The sequence below is a fragment of the Plasmodium vinckei genome, assembly GCF_900681995.1.
Source record: "Plasmodium vinckei vinckei genome assembly, chromosome: PVVCY_09".
Taxonomy (NCBI): Eukaryota; Apicomplexa; class Aconoidasida; order Haemosporida; family Plasmodiidae; genus Plasmodium; species Plasmodium vinckei.
The window spans coordinates 1,348,705-1,375,054 of record NC_051301.1 but is presented as its reverse complement, the minus strand read 5'-3'; the positions used below and the strand labels follow the sequence as shown (position 1 = coordinate 1,375,054).

General features: G+C 22.5%; 6 protein-coding genes across 6 annotated transcripts; 3 read left to right on the top strand and 3 right to left on the bottom strand.

Moving 5' to 3' along the window:
- Positions 1 to 1,991: 1,991 nt before the first annotated feature.
- Positions 1,992 to 7,142, top strand: PVVCY_0903910 (conserved Plasmodium protein, unknown function; the record flags this gene model as incomplete). The annotated part of the gene is made up of 1 exon (XM_037634364.1): positions 1,992 to 7,142. The coding sequence occupies one exon, from the start codon at positions 1,992 to 1,994 to the stop codon at positions 7,140 to 7,142; it is 5,151 nt and encodes a 1,716-aa protein (XP_037490467.1).
- A 2,054-nt stretch (positions 7,143 to 9,196) lies between these two features.
- PVVCY_0903900 (conserved Plasmodium protein, unknown function) lies at positions 9,197 to 13,114 on the top strand (the record flags this gene model as incomplete). The annotated part of the gene is made up of 1 exon (XM_008626725.1): positions 9,197 to 13,114. The coding sequence occupies one exon, from the start codon at positions 9,197 to 9,199 to the stop codon at positions 13,112 to 13,114; it is 3,918 nt and encodes a 1,305-aa protein (XP_008624947.1).
- Positions 13,115 to 13,555: 441 nt separating this feature from the next.
- On the bottom strand, positions 13,556 to 18,844 carry PVVCY_0903890 (myosin heavy chain subunit, putative; the record flags this gene model as incomplete). The annotated part of the gene is made up of 5 exons (XM_008626724.2): positions 13,556 to 13,657; positions 13,759 to 13,830; positions 13,955 to 14,268; positions 14,372 to 14,825; positions 14,963 to 18,844. 5 exons carry the CDS (start codon positions 18,842 to 18,844, stop codon positions 13,556 to 13,558), a joined length of 4,824 nt encoding a protein of 1,607 aa, XP_008624946.2.
- A 1,153-nt stretch (positions 18,845 to 19,997) lies between these two features.
- PVVCY_0903880 (conserved Plasmodium protein, unknown function) lies at positions 19,998 to 20,658 on the bottom strand (the record flags this gene model as incomplete). Its single annotated transcript, XM_008626723.1, has 2 exons — positions 19,998 to 20,174; positions 20,335 to 20,658. 2 exons carry the CDS (start codon positions 20,656 to 20,658, stop codon positions 19,998 to 20,000), a joined length of 501 nt encoding a protein of 166 aa, XP_008624945.1.
- Positions 20,659 to 22,121: 1,463 nt separating this feature from the next.
- PVVCY_0903870 (P-loop containing nucleoside triphosphate hydrolase, putative) lies at positions 22,122 to 23,216 on the bottom strand (the record flags this gene model as incomplete). Its single annotated transcript, XM_008626722.1, has 1 exon — positions 22,122 to 23,216. One exon carries the CDS (start codon positions 23,214 to 23,216, stop codon positions 22,122 to 22,124), a length of 1,095 nt encoding a protein of 364 aa, XP_008624944.1.
- A 1,421-nt stretch (positions 23,217 to 24,637) lies between these two features.
- PVVCY_0903860 (conserved Plasmodium protein, unknown function) lies at positions 24,638 to 26,019 on the top strand (the record flags this gene model as incomplete). The annotated part of the gene is made up of 2 exons (XM_008626721.1): positions 24,638 to 24,641; positions 24,995 to 26,019. 2 exons carry the CDS (start codon positions 24,638 to 24,640, stop codon positions 26,017 to 26,019), a joined length of 1,029 nt encoding a protein of 342 aa, XP_008624943.1.
- Positions 26,020 to 26,350: the final 331 nt, after the last annotated feature.

The following is a 26,350-nucleotide window of genomic DNA, read 5'->3' as shown; positions in this document are numbered from 1 at the left end:
TGCTTCGTTTTTTTTATTTATTTAATTTTTTATAAACAATTTATTTGAAATAATATCATTTTATGAGTAAATGTATTTACTACATTTAAAATATTTTCATACTAGTGAAGGGAATAGTCAAATTCATTCATCACAAAAATAAGAAAATATATTTATTTTTTTTTTTATCCATATATATCCTATTTTAAAATTAAACCATTATTAATAAGAAGATTGGAATTCATTTCTATGCTTTTTATATGCTTTTATAAAATGGATTAACAGTATTATTATAATTCCAATTCACCTTTTTTTTCCTTTTTTTTATTCTTTTTTGGAAAGAAAGTGCAAATATTTAGTAATCAATCCCTTTAATATATTTTTTCCTTTATAGCGTCTTGAGTACTTTGTAATGATATATATCTATTGATATAAATCGAACCTATTGTTTATAAGAAAATTCCAATATATATATTTTTATATTTATTCTGATTATATTTGGGAATACAAATAAGTATATATTTTTTATTAATTTTTTTTTTGTATAAACATGCAAAAATTAAAAAAAAATAGTCAAAAATATTAATATAAAACAACGAATAAAATCTGGCAAAAAATAAAACGTCTCAACACATATATATTTATCTATAAATTGTATTATAATATATTTTTTAACAATAGTTAAAATATTAATTTTTTTTTTTCATTACTTTATTATATTTAACCTTTGTTTTTACATATAAAAGCATATTAAAATGAGGTACCAAATGTTTATGTGATTTTAATATAATATATATATAATATATTTTTTTTAATTATATATTTTTAATACAAGTTGTATTTATTTTGAATAATATATTTTTTTTTTAAGTTTTTTTTAAAAATAATCAATGCACAAAATTTGTTCATTACAACATATATGTTTATAGAATTTATAAAATTTTAAGAACAATATGCCTAGTTGTACATATTTATATATATTAACAACTTTGTATATAAATCATTGCATTTATATTTACATAGATATAATGAGCATGATTGCAATATATATTTTTTGTTTTTATATATCTACTAAAACGTCTTAATATAATAGCTTTTATATTATTCGTTTTGGAGAGCCGTATACAAAAGTTATTATACCTTTTGATACTTTTAATTTGACCACTTTGTATTGTAGTTACTAAATAAAAACCTTATGTAGACGCAATTTTTTTTTAAGATATATTTTTTTTATATGATACATTTTTTATTTACTTTTTAACCCTTTATTGATGATAAATTTTGTTTTGTTTTGAATAGTTTGATCGCATATTATATATGTGCAAAATAACACCTTTATAGAGCTGGTCTTATTTTTTTTTTCAGCTCTTTAGAAGTAATAAGAATTAATAAAACGCACATATGTTTTTATTTATTAATTTTTGACATAAATAGACAGGAAGCTATCAAATATTAAAATAGGCCAAAGACCTTTTTATTACTTTCTGTCTATCCATTTCAACATGATGTATATATATATATTCTATAAAAATACCTTAACTTGTTAATATATCATTTTTATTGTAGTTTTAAAACATATTTTTTATATAACAAATCTGTATAGAAGTTATATATATATGTGTTTCATCTATTTATAAATATGATGAAATAAACCCTTGGGTCATCCCATATATGTATGTATTTTATATGCATATTTATATAGCAGTCTGTCTATGTTTAGTATATTAATTTTTCATAGTTGATTTATGAATTTTTTTAAATGTTATTTTTTGATATTTTTTCATTTTCCATCCGCATGTGATAATTTGAAAATGATCCATAAGAATGAATTTGTTCCATGCATATGGAAATATGTATATATGCAATTATATGCGTATAAAAATATACAAAGTATGTAGTTACATATTTGTATGACTATATACGAATTTGGCTATATAAATATACTCCCACGTATATATATATACCTTGTCTATGCATTTTACAACTATATAAATAAACCATTTTTGGCAAAAATGCAAGATTGTTATAATGTTATTAGTACGCCATTTGAAATGGCACCAAAAAAAAGAAAAAAAAGTTCAAGGAGGATTCGAAGGAGAAGTAGACTAAATGTAATGATTGATGATGACTATAGTTCAGATTTTAGTGTTACAATAATTGGTGAACCAGATCATACTGAAATTTTTGAGGTTGAAAAAATTATTATGGCAAGATATAAATTAAATGGAATAAAAAAAAAAAAAAAAAAAAGTGATAATTTAGATAATTTTGAATTTTTAATTAAATGGAAAAATTATGATAGTGATGATAATACATGGGAGCCTTTTGAAAATTTAAGTGTAAATTTAAAAGGTGAAGCAAGAAAAGCTGCTTTAAAATTAACTGAAGAATTAAAAGCCATGAAATTATCAACCTCATTAAATAGTAATGATCCAAATATGCAAAACCACATCAACCAAATACCTACACAATTATTAAATAATATATCATATGGTATGCATATAAATAGTAACATGACTAGATTAGATCAATCATATGATTCTAATTTAGTTCCTGACACTAATTCGGAAACATTATATAACAGTAATTTATACAACCAATTTAATATAAATATTAATAGACATCAGAAAAATGAAAACATTGATAATAGTATGTACTATAATAATAATATGTATGACATAAATAAATTCTCAGCAAATGAAAATAATGATATATCACAACAAAATAATTGTAATACTTATGATAAAAAACGAAGAAATATAAGAAACATAATATCTGTATCTGATGAATTAAAAAAAAACAAAATTTCAAACTTTGAAAATACAAATAATATAATAAATTCTTTAGATGATAATTATTGTCTTAGAAAAAAACGAGCATCCCAAAATGTAAACAGGTGGAATAACAGTAATGAAGAAAATGACACAACTATGCGTCGTTATTCTCTAGATGATTATTATGTATATAATAACAAGAAACATAATAATAAATTGAATTTTTTTAATGAGTATAAAAATAATAAAACAAAAGATATAAATCTTTCATCCAATCATCGTTATTTGAAACATAATTATCCAAATGAAGATGAAAATTATAATCAAACTTTTTTTAATTTGTCTGATGATATGTATTCAAAAAATAATGATAGTTGGGAAATAAAAGAAAATAATAAAATGATGGATTCCAATTTAATATCTAATAATAAGAGGCAAAAAAAGAGGGGAAATAATATTGCCACAAATATTATGGACAATTCTAATGATATTTCAAAAAAAAATAAATATAATAAACATATAAATAGTAATAGCTTCATCGAAAGTAGTCATGACACCAGCATGGGCAACACTAGCAGTAGAAAACGAAGTGTTACTAGACGACGTAGTAAAAATAAACAAAATACTGACATAAACATAAGGAATAATATTCCAATAAATCATAATGATCCAAATTTATCTAATTGTAATCATAAAAATAACTTAAACCATTTAAATAAAACAAATATAAAAAATAATAACGAAAAATGCAAATGTTCAAACTGTTATGGATTAATGTGCATGAATAAAAATATGCTTAATAAATTTGCTTCTGATGAAAAAACCGATGAATCATTATTAAAAAATATGGAAAATATTTTTAATACATTCATTGAATTAGATAATGAAAATCAACATTGTAATAATTCTACTTCAATTATAAATTCCTACACAAATTCAGAATTACCTACATCTGAAAATTATAGGAATAATATTAAAAATGTTGAAAATTTATATATGAGTATGAGCAATTGGTACTCTAAAAAAAGTGATAATAATAACCAAACAAAAAATTCATATATTTATGGCAATAATAAATTAAATAAACAAAATGAAAACATTTCAAAGGATAAAAATCAAACATCATTAGGATATTTAAACTCAGGCATAGTTCATAATAGTAACCCTAATAATGAACATGTAGGCCGATATCAAAATTATCAAAATATTTGTGATAAAAGAATGAATGATATTCCGACATATGAAAGTGATGCAAATGGATTACCATCTCAATTTAATAAAGAAATAAATAAAGAAAATAATATTAACAAACATTCAAGTGGTATAGATAGTCATTATAATGCTGGTCGATTACCTTCCAATATACCAATTGCGATTAAGCGTGAAAAAAATAATAATGATAACACCCCTCCTTTAAATTTAGATCATGATACATGTGAAAATATGAGCCCAAAAAATCGTTTCATACGAAGTATTAGCAAATTAGTAGATAGAGATAATGATAAATGTGATTATTATATTGATGTTTTGGAAAATGTTTTGCGTGTTTTAAAAGAAAAAAAAATAAATATGCAATCATATAATGCTAATAATAATACTACAAATTTTATGAAGTCCAATCCAAAAATCAATATAAATAAGCAAACTAGCCACCCTATTTATAATAACCATAACGAACATAATAATTATATTCAAAACAACAGTTACGATTATTCTAATATAAATAATATTAACATTGATGAAAATCATGCTTTAAATACAAACAAAACGGGTTTTGGTTTCAAACAAAAACAAACTTCTAACAAAAGTAGGCATAAAAAAAACAATGATTTATCTGAATTTTACCAGCATTCACAATTATATAATAATCAAACTAATTTTGAGCATTTTGGTAATGAACAAAATAATAGTAAAAGAAAAAAATATGTAAGAAAATCCTCTCATAATAATAATTACAATACTGATACTAACAATGAATATATAAACAACTACAACCTTAGCAATCTCATAAATAATAATAATAATAAATTAAATTGTGAAAAAAAAAATGATAATACGAATGATATATCTATGCCTAATATTATAGATGAAAAATATAGTGATAAAAAACGAAAAGTAGAAATGAGAAATATATCTATAAATATTCCAAACACTTCCATAAATAATAAAGAAATTATAGAAGAACATGATGGAATTCCTGAACAAAATTGGAATAATAATAAAAAAAATGTTAGAAAAGTTAGAAAAAAATTAAATGGAGATAAAATGATAAATACAAATGATTCGAACAATGAAAAAAATATAAACTACCAAGATCATAGTTTGGATAAAGAAAATTCTGAACAAGATGGAAAAAATAAATATGCAATTTTGAATACATTAGATATAAATGTTATTAAAGAAAATTATATGAAAAAATATTCTGAATATATTGAATCTATTAATAAGCTTACTTTAAATAATATAGATACACTTATAAAAAATATAAATATAATAAATTTTTATAATAGAAAAACGAATGATAGTATTAATTTTATTAAAGGAAAATTCCAAATACATCTAATAGAATCATATACAAATATATTATTATATTTTGATATATTTAATGATTTTAAAAATTATAATTTTATTTATAAAAATTGTGAATTTCTTAATACTTTATTAGATCATTTTTGGGGAAATATATCAGAAAATAAAAATCATAATATTGATCCTTCAACAAATGAACTGTCAAAAAATATAATTTTATTCAATGAAATATATAAATTAAATCACAAACTAAATGAATTTTTTAAAGAAAAATTTGTATCCTTAAATTTGAAGCCAAAGCTTTTATATTTCCCATCACCGAATTATTTTATGTGTTTCTATTTTCATCTTAGCTCTAAAAATGATTGTAATAATGTATATGAAGATGAAGAAGATGGTGCTACTACTCGTGCCAGTAGTCACAGCAAGCACACCAATTCAAGCAAAGAGCATAGCGAAAGTTTGAACAACATCTCTGATAATAATAAAAATAATACCCATGCTGATACTTGCAAAGATCCCACTGGAATCAGACACTATATTGGTCATACTCAAATTAATCCCTATTTTCTAGATGGTTCCAATAAAAATTATCACAACGATAATATAACAAATAACAATGACAATTGTATTACTAGACAAAATGAAGAAGACAACAAATCTGAATACAATTCGATTATTACAAATGATTCATTTTCTGCTAAGGGTAATGATGGGATTACAGATAATGAACTTGATAATACTTTAGATCATGCTATTATCTCTGAAAATTTTTATAGTAATAGTAATGGAAATGCTAACAACGAATTAAAAAATAGAGACCATGGTAATTATACAATAGATGCAACACATCATTCTATAGCATGTGATGAAATGAAAAAAACAAAATATAGAAATTCAACGTTTCAATCCAAATATGACAACTCACAGTTTAGCAAATTCGAATACCAAACTGATACATGTAAAGAGCATCAGTTTAAAACCGCCAAAAGATTTTTAAAACATAATTTAAATAATAATAAAATATCGATTTTTAATAGTGGTAGTGACTCTAATAAAAGAAGGTTATCATTAAATGAAAATATGAAAAGGGGTGATTGCGAAATAATAGAAGGAAATAATGTTTCACTAAAAGCTGACGATTTCATGCAGAATAGCAGAATTCAAGAAAATAATTCAAATGAGAATACGCCAATTTCTCAGGTAAAATTTTGCATAAACACAGATCATGGAAATGACAAAGTTAATATTATTAATAATGAGCAAATTGGTTCTGAAAAATCCGCCATTTTTAAAGACACACAAAATAACTTAAATGATAATATATTGCATTTAAGTAATTCTCGAAAAAAATTTTCATATGATATGTCTTTCATGAGTGCTAATGAACAAAGTGATCAAGATGAAAATAATGACTGCAACGATGCAGAAAATGTGATAAGCCCTTTTGACGAAAAAAAAATGATGCTATACGATAGTGTGAACAAATCTAATGATTTTCAAAGTTTCCAAAAAGAAAAGGAAAATAATTTATCTATGGAAAAAAATGAGTCGATATATGAAAATGCTAATACAAATAATCTAAACAATGAATATGAGAGAGGTGAAAATAAAGATGATGATAATAATAATATGGATAAATCTTCTAATGCTAACCCAAGCAATTCTAATAATAATATCCGTATTAAACTTAATATTCAATCTTTATATAATGCATATGTTAACATAAATGATGAGCCCCAAAATAATAGCAATTATTATGATAATTATGCCTCACGCACTAGTGATTATAATACATATACAGATGATAAAAAAAATAAGATATTCAAAGAGGATATAAAGAATGTTCTTTATAATTAATACATACTATAAGGGCAATTACTAGATATAATAAAATAAGTGCAAATGACATAAATATTTTGCAAATTCAGGGTAACACTCCAAATTAATATTTTCAACACCAAATGGAGAAATGTGGAAAGTACAATTTTAATAGTAAATAAAAAATAAAGGAATGAACTAGCCATATCGAGCGTTGTAATAATAAAATTTTTTATTTGTATTTTTTTTTTATGGCTATATAGCTTTTTAAAATAAAATTAGAAATATAAAATAAGTTTATTGGCTTTTTATTTCTATATTTTATTGCCGTTCATATTAAAAATTAATTTAATGTTATAAATGTGTATTTTATATTCGAATGTGTGCAATCCATTTTTTGACAAATTTTGTATACTTGAAAAAATGTTTATATTTTTTTTTCCTGTTCATAATTAATCCAAATTTTGGATCATTAAACAAATTATCAAGTTATAAAATACTAAATATATAACATTATAATAACCGTATTTAAATATGTACACATTTTTTCCGTTATATCATTGGGATTTATTTCTAAACATTTTAAGGATGTATATTTTTCGATCTGTTCGTTTTATCACATGTTCAGTGTTATACTAACTATACATATATGTAGTATACTTGTTAGTAAAGAAGAGAAATATAAATAATATCACTGTCCATATGCATTTTCACAAATTCACAATGTTTGATGGAAGAAAAAATCAAATATGAATTGTCAATAGGATTTGCTCTATATGAAATATACCAATAGGCTAAATTTTATTAAAATTTATTTTATATAATAATATGTCTATAGATTCAAATGTAATTTTGTTTAAATAAAAATATGCAAAGGTCTTTAAAATCAAACTGTGCTTAAATTTGCTTACCTCAATTTAAATGACAAATATATTTATGTATTGCCTCAATCATTTAACAAGTGAAATAACATTAATATGGGCAATCAATAGACAAAATGAAATTGCAATTTTATTCAATATTCCATATCTTATTATTATATTGTTTTAATTTTTTGTCTATTTTATTTTCAAACACTTTTATTTTTATTATATTTTTCTACTAATTTTTTTACACCTTACCCGTATAATTGAATATTGATGGATATTTATTTTTCACATTAAAATGTTCCATTTTTAATATGCAACTTATAAAATAAAATGCTTGCAGAGTGGGAATTAAATTATTCCATTATCCAAAGGCATACATATATTATATATACATTTGTTAGTATTCCCTATATTTTAAATTTATTTTTATTTTATGATATTTCTTTATATTTGGGACTATAGAGATAGATATAAAACTTATACTACCATACGTAATTAATGATATAAGATCGTAATGCATATATTTGTTCACACACACATGCCAACATAAAATAATTTATAATACTCAAATATTTTTATACTAGCATATATATGTGTGCATAAAACCAGTTGTAATGATAAAGGTATTGGTATAAAATGGAAAGTATGGAAACGAATTAAGTTCCAAAACATGTGATGTAAAATATGGCTATACAAACACAACAATGAGAAAAGGTTGTATTTCCAAATCTTACCGAAAAAAAAAATAAAAAAAACATAAAATTTTAAAATATATAATAAGTATATTATTCAATTCATTAAATTATTTTGACATAATTTCTTATGATCAGTGTGAAAGCAATAAAACTAGAAATAGTGTAATATATTTAATTAAGAAAATTAAAAAATATAATTACTCGAAATTTTTACACAAATTGAACATAAAATATATAAAGTTTCAACAACCACAACAGAAATACTTGTTTGTAAAAATAAGCTGAGTATTGCTTATAAAAAAGCTACTACAAAAACATCCAAACAGATAAGTAATCCTATATATATGGATATAGATCCACTAGACAAATCTAAAAACGAAATTAACGATGATTGTCTATCCCTTTAATATAAAAAAATAAAAAAAAGTTGTGTAAATAAATATCATTTAAAATTAACCACTGTGAATTCTATAACTTTTTTTAGAAGGAAAAAATTGAAAAAAAAAGGGCTCTCATTAAAATAGAAGAAATGGAGATTAAGGGGATAAAAAAACAAGGTGAAAATAATAATAAAAATTTTGTTGATACCATAAAAGAAAATATAAAAAAGAATCCTGAACAACAATTGCATAATATTCCGAATGAAAATACAATTTGCATTACTAATAAAGATATGCAGCCAGAAAAAATAAATTATTATGAACATGTAAATAAAAAACCTATTGATTTGGGCATACTCGATTCATATATAAATAATAATTATGATGATTTTCAAATTGATGATTATGAAACTTTACCCTCAGATAATTGCTCTATTAAGGAATTAATTAATGAATTGATAAATAATTGTAACAACATATTTGACAATAACATTAAAAATAAAATTACTTATAATTTTCCAGAAGACAATGATTCAAAAGATTCAAACGATTCAAAAGGTTCAAAGTTTATTGCAGAAAGTTTAACCAATGAAATTGTAAAATATGGGAGTTATAATTATATTGCTAATTCTATAGATGATAAAGATATAGACATGTCCGTGAATAATGCAACTGATAATATTGGAGATAGTGCATTACCTTATCAAACTGATGATTGTAAAAAAGATAACTTTTTAAATAGTTATAATGCATTAAATGAATATAAAGACAATATAATTTTTACCAAGAAAAGTAAAAATCATTACCCTAATTGTAATACATCAATTTATATGGAAAATCCATTTTATGAATTATGTAATAAAAAAATGGTGAAGCCATATTTAACTTCCTATACAAGCTTAAATTTATACCCTCAAAAAAAGTTATGTCATTTATTATTAAATAATGTAATTATAAAAAATCAAATACAAATCAAATGCAATAAGAAAAACAGTGACCCTCCCTTTTATTTTAAGATTACGAAAAAGAGCATGCCAATCTTACATACGAGAATCTGCAGAAAAAAAGAAAAAAACAAATCAAAACAAACAAAAATAAATTATTATGCCAATAAACATTTTAATCAATGTGATTTGTCTAATGTTGAAAATTGCTCAGATCAAAAAACAGAACAAGAAAAATATAATACTTTTGATATTTTAAAACTTGAAGCTAATCAAAATGGTAATCAAAATGCTAACATTTCTAACGAACATAAAATGGTTACATGCATAAAAAAAAATATAGATCGACAAAGTGCCATGAAAGGTTCTTTAAATATTAATGAAAAGATAATAGATATTTTATATGACAATGAAAAATTAGATAGTGATGGTGTTTTAAAAATTAAGCCAAGCATTCGTAATGGTACTTCTTTTTATAATAGTGATCATAGTAGAAATAGTAGTAAGCCGAAAATTTTGAAAGATGCCAATGTGTGTGAAAAACAGAAAATAGGAACATCTAATGATAAGCATGATGAATCAAACATAGAAATCCTTTTAAAAAAAGTAAAATTAAAAAAACGCAAAAATAAGACATATATTTATTTTTATGCAGAAAATAATTTTAAAATTTGTAAATTAAAAATCGAACCCGATATAGTAAAAAGAAGCTGCAAACTGTTTAAAAATATAGATCTATCTAAAAATAAAAAATGTATTTTTACTATTAAAAAAGATAGAATAGTAAAAAGATTTATAAAAATCTCGTTATTAAATAATAACAATTTTGCAAACAATACAAATTGTGAAGATAAAATTATTTCACACTTGAGCATTCAAAATAATAGCATATGTGAAATAACTGATAATATATTTAATGTATCAAACTTTTTAATTCTTTTTACATTAATAAAGATTAAATCTAAAATTTATATATGTGTAAACGAAATTAATAATATAAAAATAAAAATAAATGACATAATTAAACATATTGATAAAAATATAAATGAAATAGCTAATATTATTACTGACTTAAAGAATCTATATAATACTAAAAATACATCAGAAAATATTAAGCTAGAAAACTTAATGATTATATTTTTAAAAATTACAAATATTTATAGTAGTACTTCGGAAAATGTAAAGTCCCAATATAATGAATTTAGTTCTATTCAATACAACAATGAAATAATTCATAGCTACATTTTTTTTATCAAAAAATTTGATAAATATATAATTACTAGTGTTATGGATATACAAAATATTTACACTAAAATTAAGGAAATAATGAAAATAAAACAAAATGATAATTTTTTTTGTCTTTCCTTTTATAGTGACCTAATACAATGTTTAATGACCCACTATCAGAAAATATCAATCTTTAGAAAAATATTAGACATATATTTAATAGAGTTAAAAAATTTTAAAAAGTATCAAAAGGAATATACAAATAATAAACTTCATTTTATAGCTAGCTCAAAATGTCCATATAATCTTCTTCTTTTTTCATTTGGAATAAAATGTAAATGGCTATCAGAAATATGTATAAGACATATATGCAACAATTTTAATCTTAACGAGTTTGATAAGGAAAAAAAACTATATTTTTCTTTCTTAAGTGAAAAAATAAAAACAAAAATTTTAAATAAATTTAAAGAAAGTAACAACAATGATGCATATAAAAAATTAAAAGAAATCCAATTTCATGAATCCTTAGATATACTTATAAATAATTCAACAAACAATTCCGATAATTCTTCTTTTATAAATACAAGTAACCAACCATTGGATATAGAAAATATGACTGACCTGTTCAAAACAAATAATACATTGGAATTTGTAAAAAATGTGCGAACATTTTTAGAAAGAAAAAATGGCACATTACCTTTGCTTAAAGAAAATAAACATGAGCATATGAAAATAAATAAAAACATTACAAGCACGAGAAAATTAATAATAAACAAAAATAGTTTTTTAACGAACCAGTTAAATGAATATAGTATCAAGGGAAATTGTAAAGATAAGACAAAAGCAGATAAAAAAGAAAAAAATGACAAAATCCAAAATAGTAACAATAATGATAGATCTATCAAATGTGATGAAACAAAAATGAGCTCTAATTTATCAGACAAAGAAAACCCTCCAAAACTAGCACAAACTAATAAAAAAGATAAAATAAAAATTGTTGAAAATATTAAAAACATAAAAAAAATAGAAAAAAAATACAAACATATGCAAGAAGTTAAAAATAAAGAAAAATTTAAAATAACCTTAAATGAATTAAGGTTAAAAAAAATCACAAAAAGAAATAACATCAAACTTTTAAAATCGAGGTTATTAAAAAACAAAAAAAAAATCAGTGTGCCACGTCGTGATATGAAAAATGATACTATAGACAAGGCTTCAGCTAATTCAAAAATAAATTATAAATCGAAGATAACAAAGATTGTAAAATATACACATTTACTCAAAGCTAACAATTGCAAAGTTATTAATGACGATAAGCTTAAGCCGTCAAATTGTGAAAATACAAAATCGCTATATAATGAAATAATTAAAGGTAATTCTATTGATAGAGAGACAAACAAATTGAGTGCCCCTTTAAGAAATAAGGGAAAGAAAAATAGTCATATATTTTTGAATAAATACGAAAAAGAGTGTATAAAGAATAAAAATATGAGCAATTCAGAACAAACTAACCATTATTCAAAATCTGAAAAAATAAACTCTGATATTATACACATAATTAATGAATCATATCGTGGAATACAAAAAGTTAATAATAAATATATTTATATGGAAAAAGATTATAATAAAAATGTAGAAAACGATATCAAATTATTAGAAAATTCAATATATTCTAATATATTTTATGATAAAATAAATGAACCAAATTTTTCAGAAAATAAATTTTTTTTTATAACACAAATGGATAATAGTAGCAAAAAAATAAAACCCAGTAAAAACAGCTGTAATACCATTATCTCTACACAAACAAGTTGTATTAAAAATTCAAAAAATAATAATATTGCATCTAACAAAATTATCAAATATAAATTATCGGATTACTTTCAAAAAAATTAATAAGCATGAAAAGGATTTGCATATTTACAGTTTTAGTAGAGCAAAACATGAAAATAACCATGTGAAAATATAAGGAAAGTTTCGTGAATAAACATAAAAATATTTTTGGTATATACTACCATTTAATAATTAAAATATAATAGGTATATATATATATATATATATATATACTTATGCTTTGTTTTATTTACTCATAGTGCTAAAAAAACTATGATAAAATAAACAATATTTTAATTATTTAATCAAATGCATTTAACAATTTAAAGACAAGTTTTTTTTCATAATTCGAAAAACAATTCTTTCAAATAAAGTAATAAATAAATTCAAAATTAAAGTAAATATAATCAAAAAATTGCAAAAATGTATGTAAAGAAAAAATAAATAGAGATTCTCAGACTAAAAAAATATATAGATCGATTTTTTATAATCATTTTAGATTAATTATTTTTCAATTTCCGAGCGTTTAAAAACATTCATATGGATCACTGGAATTCTTGAGTTCACATTTCTGTCTAAATATTTGCAGAACATCAAATAATTTTCCTATAAACAAAATGGAACATATATATATTATTTTGATACAAAACTTTCTATATATTTGATATTTCCGTATAATTTAGAATTTACAAAAATTAGTTACTTACATTATTTTCATGTATTATGTTTGGAATCGGGATATATGATTCACACACATAAAAATCCTCTGGGATAATCAGCTAAAAAGGGAAAACAATATCAGTATATATCTTGATGAATATACAAATTCTCATTTAAATTTGAACAAAAAAATGAAAAAAACTCTAAATACGATAATTCCTTTCATATTCTTCATGTCATTACTTCTTTACTTTTTTTAATTCTTACTGCATCGGTTAAGTCGAAGTTATATTGCCTCTTTAAGTTCTCTTCTTTTGTTGGCTTACGGATACTATATATGTTACTGATGTTGCTGTAGTTATTTTTTATGTATGTAGATTTTTTCTTCGTTTCCTTTTGCTTATTTGTATGAGTTTGTTTATATTTTTCAATATATCTATCATATATTGTGTTTTTTAAAAGACTAGAAACATTATGTTCAGTACCTTTATAGCTAGACACAAAAACCCCTTTCGTATTATTGTAATTATATGATTTTATATTCATTTCTAATTTTCCTAAAAAAAAATTTATACATATTTATAATTGAATTTTATCAAATGCATACATATTCTATAAGGTTTCCATGTAAAAATATATTCGGGAAATGAACAATCTTACCAGCACTAGCGCATTTTAATCGATCAGATTTCTTCGAAATAATATTCTTCAAATTTGTATCAACAATACTTTTACATGTGGCTAAGCTACTAGATCTATATTTGCTTTTTCCATAAACCTTTCTATCCGTTTTTTTGTTAAAAATATTTTTTTTACCTTCATCTGTTTTTGTTTTCTCATTATTTGATATATTTCCAACTTTCATAATTGGAATATTAGCTGTATAGCTTCTCCTTCCTTTTATTTGTTTTTCTTGATTTTGAGCATTATCTTTTTTATTATAAATACTATCGTTTGTTCGGAAATCATTTTCTATGGAAACCCTTTTAGGATCAGAGGTTGTTTTTGCTGGAAAATTGTAGCCATATTTTGATGCATTATCTCCTATACTCCAAGTATTAGTTCTTTTGAATAAGTAATGACTTTTTAAGGAATTTTTCTTATTTTCACCAATCTAAAGAAAATAAAAATATATGATGAGAAAAAAGAAAGACATTGGATTTGCACAAGTTAAGAAAAATAAACTATTAGACATTGTCATCTTTGATAAATAGTCATGCCAATAGTAATATATTTATTTATTAGACTTACCGAAAATGAATGTCTTCTTTTTTTTTCTGGATGAATATATATGAAGGATCCGATTCGATCTGCTTGATCACGTTTTTTACTATGTATAGGTACGTTATTTTTTTTGAAATAAATATTTTGTTCTTCCTTTTTTACTTGGTCCCCATTTAAACAATAATCTATGTATTTCTTTTTCATATATATTTTAAAAGCTCGCTGTATTCTAATTACAGAATTAATTACATATTTATAATCTGATTTAATTATATAAGCTAACCAATACTTTCTTATAATATTTGAAGCGTTGACTCTTTTTTGATAATATTTTTTGAATATATAATAATCTTCTATAAATCGTACCATCCTTTTGATATACATAAATTTTTTTCGACATACATATTTTCTATAATTTTTTTGTATAATAATAGTTGATTTTTTTAAGTCTAAAAAATATACTCTTTGTTTGTAGACATTGAAATAATATATGAGAATTTTTTTAAGATTTTTTTTTTGTTCTTTAAAAAGATAATTATTATATATTTGTAAACCATTATTCATTAACTTTTTCCATCTTTGCTTTTTAAATAAAATTTTAAATCGGCATCCGAATAAGACAAAATTTAATAATCGTCGTTTTCTTCTAGCTAGCCAAAATTTGTAAACACATTCTATAAATTTTTTTTTTTTTTTTTCGTTTTTATTTAATAATATTTCATTTATAAGAGATAAAACTCCAAAACGAAAAAATATCTTGGTTTTTCCAAATGTATATTCATTATAATTTATTTGTAAAAATTTTAAAACAAGTTCACAAAACATTCTAGGGGTTAGAAATGTTTTCATATCGTCTAGTAATATTTTATTATAAGTTTTCCAAATATCATCATATAAAACTCGACATGGATAACCCTTTTTCATTAAATTAAGAATATCAATCATCCCACTCATAACTAGCTGATTAAGTACTAAATTTTTGTTAAAATATTTTGCTGCCTTTTCTTCATTTGGTTTTATACACCTAATAAATTTAGAACAGGTTAATTCTAATTTGTTAGTTAATACTTCTAATTGTTTTTTAAATGAAGAAAAAATAGATTTTACTTTATTTCTATATAAATTGTTCATCTCATTATGCACACTACAATTCCATTTTTGTTCCGATTCATGTCCACATATAATTTCTTTAACAGAAAGTTTTCGTCTTTTTGATTTTTCTTCATTTTTATTATCATAAATATTATTAATTTGGTTTTCTTCATCATTTTCATCATTCCATATGTTATTATTAAACTGATCATACCGTTTTTTTTTCAACAAATTTATACTGATAAAACTGTTACAGCTAGACAAAAACTCTTCAATATCATTAGTAAGTATATCTACATTTTTATTAAAAAAATCATTAGAATCATATAAAACATTTCCAGCATAATGACAAATTATAAAAGAATTTTTTGAATCTTTATAATTTTTTATTGTATATTTATATTTAGATGAATTTATAACATGCTTATTTAATTTTTCAAAAAATACATTTTTATTATTTTCTTCATCTGACTTATTAGATGTAAATAATAATGCTAAATCTTCTAATATTGTATAAATACTTATATTTTTATTGTCTCCTATTAATGATATAACATTACTATTATCACTATATTTAACTTTTCCTATGGATAGATTTTCTTCATAATGAATTTTATGTTCATTATATATTATTTGTTTCAAAAAAAATGAATGTAATATTTCGTTAGCATAATTTATACACAGTTGTTCAAATCCATTTATCCCTTCTAAAGAAAAATTCTCAAATCCATAAATGTCTAATATCCCTATAAAATATTTATTATTATTTTTTTCAATATCATCATTATAATTCTCATTTTCTATAATATTATTTTTTTTTACTAAACACATTTTTTGGTGTTTTCTTTTTTTAATATTCCATTCATTTTCGTTTTCTTCGCTTTCTTGACTATCTATAAATAAATCTTGATCTTCATTGTGGTTACCTTCCCATTCATCAAAATTTTGTTTAACATTCAATGAATCATTAACTCGCAATATTACATATTCAAACAAAAGCTGATATAAAGCTTTTGATATAACATCACGATTGTATATAGCTTGTTGGTATGTATAATTTTTCTGAGTTTCTCTAACTTTTTTTATAGTTAAAATTTCTAGGATCTTTCGAGTATCATTACCTGATATATCTTGATCTATTCCTAAAAGTTTATTCAATTGTTCACATAAATTCATATTTTTTATTTTTAATGGTTTTTCTCCTTCTTCATTTTTCTCTTCAATAAAATCGATATTTCCTAATAATAAAATACATATTAGTGTTTTATAAATTTCGTTTTGTTCATCTTCCATAACCCCAATAGTTCTAAAACATTTCATAATAACATTTAGATCATATGGACATTTCTTATAATCTTCGTCTATATCATAGTTTATATTTTCTATATTATATCTTCGATTTTTCTCATATTTATTTTTTTCCATTTCTTCTGTCTTTCTCCTTTTATTTCGTGTTTTTTGATTTTTTTCATTTTTCATATTTTTAATATGTTCTGAATCATCTTCAGTTTCTTCTCCGTCTTCTTCTTCGAAATTTTTTTTATAATAATTTTGATCGCCCTCCTGATCACTAAGTTTATTTTTATCCTTTAAATAGTTATACTTGTACCAAGGTAGCAAATTAAACTTTTCAGCTATACTTTTATTTTGACACAAGGCATAAAAAATGTGGTAATTCCCTTCCCCACATGGAACATTAACAACTCGCGATTTTGCAAGTAAATATGTTTCAATAGATGCTGAACATAATATCCCATTTTCATCATAATTTAGTTTCATAAGTTTTCCAAATCTACTACTATTATCATTTTTTATTGTTTTAGCATTTCCAAATGATTCTAACAATGGATTACTATTTTGTATTTTTTCTTCATAAGATGATATATATTGTGAATTTTCTGTATAATCATTTTTTCCTCTCATAATATTCTTTTTTTGGCTTTGATTTTCCTTATAGTTATTCGATATATTATCGAATTTGTTAGCATAACTGTTTTTATTTATCTCATTTTTAAATTCATTAAAACTGTTGTCATATATATCTTCCATCTGGTCGTCATTATTGTATCGTGTTTTTTCATTATTATTATAGTATTTTTGTTGCTTTGTATTTATTATTTTTTTTCTTACATCTTTATTACAAGAACTCAAATAAGTTAGATATTTCAGAACCTGCTTTGAAGATTCAGTCTTACCAGATCCACTTTCTCCACTAATAATTATAGACTGACTTATTTGATCTTTCATTAAACAATTATAGGCATCATTAGCAATAGAGAATGGGTGGGGAATAGAAAATAAATTATTTTCATTTCTTACTTTGTTCATATAATTATCATCATAAATTTTAAAATTGGTATAAGGATTTATTGATAATAATATATAACCTATATATGTATAAATACAATTTCTATTTTCTTCACTCATATATGCATTATTATATCTTTGATAAATATTTTCTAATACATTTGGAGGGTTTAAATATATTAATTCTGTATTGTCTTTACATCCAAAATTTGTATCAATTGGTAATAGGTATTTGACATTTTCTATTATTTCATAATTTATATTATTTTTTAATGTTTTATAATTATCGTCTACATATATAAATATTTCAACTTCTTTATTTGAAACAAACCTATTTACTCTTCCTTTAAAAAAGCAAAAATATATTCTCCTCTTATTTCTATAGTATTCTAATATTTCTCTATATAATCCTACATTTTTATTTTTTATAGAATTCAAATTAACCCATACCCATGAATCCTCGTAAATATAATTTATATCTCTCGATTCTAGCGAATTCTGTTTGTACATTTCTGATTCAATTATTTCGATCACCCAATAAAAGGCGAAAAAAAATATTTAAGCTACGGAACTAGAACAGATCTATTTCTTCACAAAAAAATTATTAATTGAGGTATCAACAAAATAAATATATTTTCTCAATATTATTATTTAGATTGATACAATTCAATGTTTTTTTTACTCTTTATAATATGATGATTATTTTTATTTATATATATTATACTAATACCGTTATTATGCGGCTAGCTCACACATAACTTTGTCTTTATAATTTTCTTTCCCCATTTCTGCCTTTATTTTCCTATTATATATATAATTTATAATAAAAAAGGCATTAAAAGGGATTGCAAAGAATGTGAAATATATACATACACATACAAACATATATATAGTACAATTTTAAAATGAAAATGGTAAAAAGACAGATCTTATGAACATATATTAAAAAAATATCTTTATGTATGAATGTGTGCCATATTCTTTCATAAATAAAAAATATTCCTATGTTTTAGTCATAATTATAAAAAAATATCCATACATACTACAAATATTTTATAAAGCACGCTTATCTCATATTCTAAATTATTATTTATAACATCAAAAATGTCTATAACGTGAATTACTAAAAAAAATTTTAAGCACACACTAAGCATACTTATTACCCTTAATCAAATATTGCAAATATGCACATGTATACATATCGCATTTATGCATATATAATAAAAATTGAATATACTTATTTTCCATTACACTTATAATACTTTTTTTTTTGATTCATTTTATCTTATCATATTTAAAAATCATCATATAAATACACACATGCCTATATATGTTTTTAAAACAATATTTATCATAATATAATAGAATAATAAAGCGGCATAAGTTATATTTAAAACAATAAGCATTAAAAAATCTAGAAAATTGAAAAAATTAGCACATTTAATATGCTTCATTTTATCCCATTTTTTTCAAATTTTATAGTGTTTTTGTCAATATAATTACACTTTTTATCAATTTACTTTATGTTTATTATTAGATAATAATAAAGATTAATTAATAAAAAAAAACAAAGACAAACATTATATATACAAAATATGTTTAAAAAAAAAAAATTATAATTTTTATATAACGAAAAAAATAAATATATATCTCCTATAAATTATTAACAACAATAAAATCTTTTAACTTTTTTTTTGGTTTTTTCTGTATTTACGGGAGAGCAAGATAATGGATTTATAAGTCCATATGGATCATAGTATGGGTTCATTGGCATATTCATTCCTCCATAATATTGTGGAATCCCTCCATACATTGAGTTCATTCCATTAAACATTTGATACTTTTAGAAAAAAAAAATGTAACGAATATATGAGATTCAATTAAACATTATATAGGAATATATGCAATTTGTCTTTTTTTAATAAAACAGTGCCAACTGTAAAATAATAATCATGTATATAACAAAACAATGGGATTATATAATTAATATTTAGTATTACCGGATAATCTGCTGGGAGCCCATGGTTTTGATACATTAAACTTTGGTTTAAAGCTGCAGTAGCTTGCATAGTTGTTGGATCTATAGGTATCCTCGATTCAGTACCATCCGGTATTATATATGGAATATTATTTGCATCCATAGATCTATCACCTTCATGTGGAATTGTGTAATATCCACTCATAGAAATGGTCTTTCCGATATTTTGAGGTGATTCGACATAGTTCCCTTGCGATAAACTAATATTTGTATCTTCTTGATACACATTTTGATCATGCTCACTATTCTGCATGGATTTTATATGTTGTGAATTTGATGCTTCCATTTTTTTTTTATATTAAAACAGCGGAAATTTTTTATGAATTAAAATGCAAAATATTGTTTTTATTTTTTTATTTATATATAATTTATGTAAAAATATCAAATTTAAATACTAAAAATAAAATACACAAAAGTTTTATTTTTGTTAAAAAAATAAAATTAAATTAAAATTTTAAGCGCTATATATAATAAAAAAAAATGTACAAAAATAAAATTTTATTGTAGTTTTTTTTTTGGTATGTCTATAAAAAAGCAACGATTTATTCTGAACAGCAATACTGCAATTGTGTGGGGGAAAAAGAATTCTGAACAATATAGTTGTAAGCATAGATATATTTTTTTTTTTCTGACAAGCAAGGTTGAAATGGAAATAGAATTAAAAATTAAAAGTAATGTTTTAAATGTAAAATACAAAATTTGAAAGCACACTAAAAATAAATGAATTGCTTATACTTATTTATGATATAATAGTTTTAAAATATATCATATATCATTTGTTAAAACCTAATAATGAAATGAAATCTTCCCCAAAATGTAAGTTTCCATTAATAATGTCATGTACTTAATGTTTCACTAATATGCCCATAAAATTATTAACACTGATATTTTTGTGCAGGTAAAATAGGATATAAAATAAAAATATTTAAATATCTCAATTTGGCTGTTTATATATTTTCAAATATCTATAAATTCTTGAAATATATTTTTTAAAATATATATGGTTTTTTTTCCAAGTATTTACATAAAATATAAATAAAATATACTGAATAAGACATAACGAATGAATGACATTTTCAAATTATTTTTGATATTTGTTTTAGAATTAATATTACAACCCTTGCATATATTTTCCTTTGCTATGGTGAAATACTGTGATAAGTGTAGTACAGTATTTTCACAATGACAACAAAAATTTTGACGTTTTCCACTATATGTGCATACATTTATTTATCATACTCCTAATATATCTCGAATTTGTGAGAATATATTTTTATATAATTATTCTATTTTAATTCAATTTATCGTGGTAAGCCTTGTTGTTTTTCCTATTTATTACACTCCGTGGAAATTATAAAAATAATGGATTTCTCCACATGCAATATAGGTGCGTGAAAATAAGCATTTCATTATATTTTTGATATAATATATATAATGCATGTTTTCTATCCAATAAATAAACCATATAAGAATATGAAAGGGATTTTAAATAGTGATAATGCCATTCTTTATGTTATAAAGCCATTTAATTATTTAAGCTAGTTATCTTTAATTTTGAAAATGAGGGAATGCTCATTCATCGATAAAGCTAATGTTAAAAATTGTGTAGCTAGTATTTATATTCTTTAACCAGTATATACTTTTGAATTCACAATAGACATGCATTTCAATAATACCAATATGAATACATTATATATATATATATATATATATATATATGTATATATGCCCATTCCCCCCCTCATAATTTCATAAGGGAACAATAGTATGGGAATTAATTATCCTAAAAAAAAACTTTGAATATTGTGTTTTGTTTGGGTTTGTCATTTCAGATGATAGACACATTAGGAAGTTTAAGTTGGGGTGCTCACATTTTTTATCAATATATGTAAATTGTTTTTTTTCATTTGGAATTAAAAAAATAAAAAAAGGTTTTTCTATTAAAAAATTTTTAGTTGCAAAATCCTTCTTGCGAAAAATATGTGTTTTAATTATATCATTAAAATTGTGTGGTATTAAAAAATATTCCTTTTTAAAAGTGCTTGATTTATTAAATAATGCATTATTTTCTTTTATATTTTCTTGGGGGGTCTTTATATTATTTTGTGGCTCAATACTACTTTCACTCATCGACAAATTTATGGTATATTCCATAAACTTATCCTCATTAGACAATTTAGTGTAAAAAAATAAAAACTTATACCTTTTCTTTAGGTTTAAAATAAGAGTAAACGCATAATCTAATAACTCTAATGTATTCCTTTTTACATAATTATTATTTGAAAAAAAATTTATTTTATCATATTTACAAAAGTTCCAAAATGATATTGAATCAATAAATAATGCCTTTATAAAGTTTTTCTGCTCTAATAGTTTTTTTAAGCTGTTTAATATAACTAAAAGGTGCCCCGGATTGAATATAGGGATATAATAAACATTTGAAAAAGACCGTTCTAATAATTCTTTTTTTAATTGATCTTTTTCATATTTATCATATATGTTGACATTATTATTGCTTATATATTTTTCAAACTTTTTGGTTATCATATTTTCATAGTTATTATAGTTAAAACTTAAATCACAGTCTAAAAAAGCAACTTTACAATTCATTCCTCTAAGTTCTTTTACAGCTGAAAGGTCAACTAATAATTCTGTTAGTAGTAAAGTTTTACCACAACTTTCTTTCCCATATATGCATATACTATCCGATTCCTTTAAGGTTCCATCTTTTACACACTTTTTAATTATTTCACAATCCAAAAAACGATATACTTTGGTAGCTTCCTCAAATAAATCCAAACAAGTGCAGTCTATTTCGGTATTTTGCTTATCCTTTTTTGCCATGGAGTTAATTTTATTTTTTAATAAGCGTCACTATATCCATATAATGTATATATTTTTTTCTGAAGAATGCATCATTCTTAAACATTCCTTTTGATAATGTCTTTCGAATATAATATGGTCTCACATTTTAATTAATATCATTTATGTCACAAATATTACCATTTAATTATATTATTTATACTTTTTATGAAATACAAAGTGGTAAATGAAATCATGAAAATAGAAGATCTATAAAAACAAATTGGGCATATAAATTAGTATCCCTGGATAGACCTAAGATATAGAATGTGTAATTACGTATATAATAAATTGTTAATTCATAGAATTTAAATCCATGCATATATGAAAATATATGTATAAATTATTGCAAACAAGTATTCATGCAGATATATAGCTATTGTACAATAAAAGAACTATTTAAGTAACTTATACACATGGAAATATACAAATAAGTTAATAAAAATAATGATAATAATGTAATATATATGCGTTGTGTTTTAAAAAAATGGAAACTCGCAAAGACAATGCTTGAAAAAGGCTTATGCAAATGTGCACATAAATATTTATATATTTTTTTGTTATTACATAACAGATTATGTGTAATATATAATACCAATACAAAAAAATAACGCAAAAAAATATCCTCAAAAAAAAATGGATTACATAATAAGAAATAAAAAAAGGGACTAAAAAAATAATAATTTTAGAAGATAATATATAAAGCGAGATATGCTTACTGTCATGAAATACTATATATGCATGAATAATATGCTTTGAATAAAATTGAAAAATGGCTATATATCATTTATCATCAAAATTGCATTATCAAAAAATAAAGTATCATATATGCATATATTAATATATATAATAAAGAGTATTTATTACACACGCATATTTTAAAATACATAATTTTTTGTTTTCCCCTTTTTTGGCAATTTAAAATTTAACCAGCTATAATGATAACACACTGAAGGATTATCATCTTTTTGTAAATAATAAATAAGCTGATATATTTTTCCTCTCTTTATTATTTTTATCACTTTGTATTCTCCTTCTTGTGCTTTTTATCATTTTTTTTATTTTTTAATTATATTATTATTATTATTGTATTTATTGTTATTTTACACACCGCCTTATTTATGATACAATTAATTATAAGCCAAAAATTTAAGTATGCCTTTAAAGACCTAAATTTGGATCTCTCCACGTACGTATATATATTATATGTTTTTGAAATACAGAAAATTTATATGCAAACAATTTTGCTTTAATATAAGAAAGTTTTATGTAATGTATATTTTTTCATCTTCTTTCATTGTACCTATTTAATAGGCCATTTAAAACTGAAGACAATTTTTAATTAGAATTACACGATCATATTTTCTCTTTTTATTATCTTTTAAATATTTATCATTGGATAAATGGGTAAGAAATTATATTTGTATATATGAGCACAAGAGAATTTGCTTTTATGTTTTGTATTCCTAATATCCTTCATATAATTATAATATCCTTTGCAAAAAAAAGTGTATGAAATAATAGTTCTTTTCAAACTGAACAATAGTCAGTGTATCTCCTTATTTTATACTTTATAATGTACACTTGTCTCAACAAAATATATATATTGAATATCTCGTTCCCTTATAAATGTATACATGTGTTATATATTTTTTTTTTCATAACCACCCCCAATATATGGGTTTCTAGCTATATATTATAAATATATATTCACCTTATCATATTTAATATAACATTAATTTATTTCACTAAATATGCAGATGTCCCTAATGAGGTTGAAAAAATTAATGAAGTACTTGACAAAATACTACCCGAAAGAGATTTAAATCTCGTGACTATAAAAAGTGTTCGAAAAGATGTTGCAGATTATTTAAAGGTCGACGAGTCATATTTTACAGACAATAAGGAAAAAAAAGCAATACTAAAAGATATATTAAAAGATAAACTATTAAAATTATATAATGAACAACAAGGGAAAAAAGAAGAGCATGATGATGAAAGTACCAAAACTAAAAGCAGCAACGAAAGTGAAGATGAATACATACAAAAAAAACATAATAAAAGTAATAAATCAATAAAATCAGATTCAAAAAATAATAAAAAAAGAAAAATGAGTAGTGATGATTTTAATACCCCATCATCCAAAAATGCAAAAAAAGAAAAAAAAAATGGAAATAAAAAAGATGATAATAGTGATAATGATAATGATGAATTAAAACCAAAAAGTCGAAAAAAATCAAGTGGAAGTATTACAGAAAAAAATGTACATACTATTAAAAAAGAAAAATTACGTAAAATTGTATTGGACTTAAAAATTGGGCCAACCATTTTTAAAGACTTAAATAAAGAAAATGACGAAGAATATAATAAAAAACTAGAAGAAAAAATTATTGCCTTTTGTGAAAAAAAAGAAATATGTTCAGAAAAAAATAGATTGCCAAATCCTTCTGAAATACAAGAATATGCAAAACAACTTAAATTAAAGGAAGAATTAGACGGAATTGATTTGTCTAACATTTTAGATTCAGGCACAAGATCAAGAAGAAGAGCACCAAATGTTTATACCTCAAAAATTATTGAGGGCTCTGAAGATGAAGAAGAAGAAGATGAGGAAGATGACGACGACGATGATGAAGAGAAAAATGAAGAGGACGATGAAGAGGATGATGAAGAGGAAGATGACGAAGATGATGAAGAAGAAGAGGATGAAGATGAGGAGGAAGAAGAAGATGAGGACGAGGAGGAATACGAAGAAGAGGAGGATGATGATGATGATGACGATTAACTAAAGAACGAACATTTTTATTTATACATTTATTGTTTTTTATTATTTGGATTTTTTTTTCCTTTTTTTAATATTTTGGCTTTTTTTCTACACACTAATTATTTTTGCATGTTTAAAAAATTATTCTTAATACTTTATTCATTTTATTATTTTTATGACGTACATATATTTTATCATTTTTTTTTTTTGATAATACTTATTATGAAGGTATTTATAAGTAGCTAGTGTTGGTATATATTTTTTATTCAAATGGCAAGCATATTATATATATGTATGTATATACATATGGATTGGATAATATTATTTCTTTTTTATAATATAAAAAAAGTAG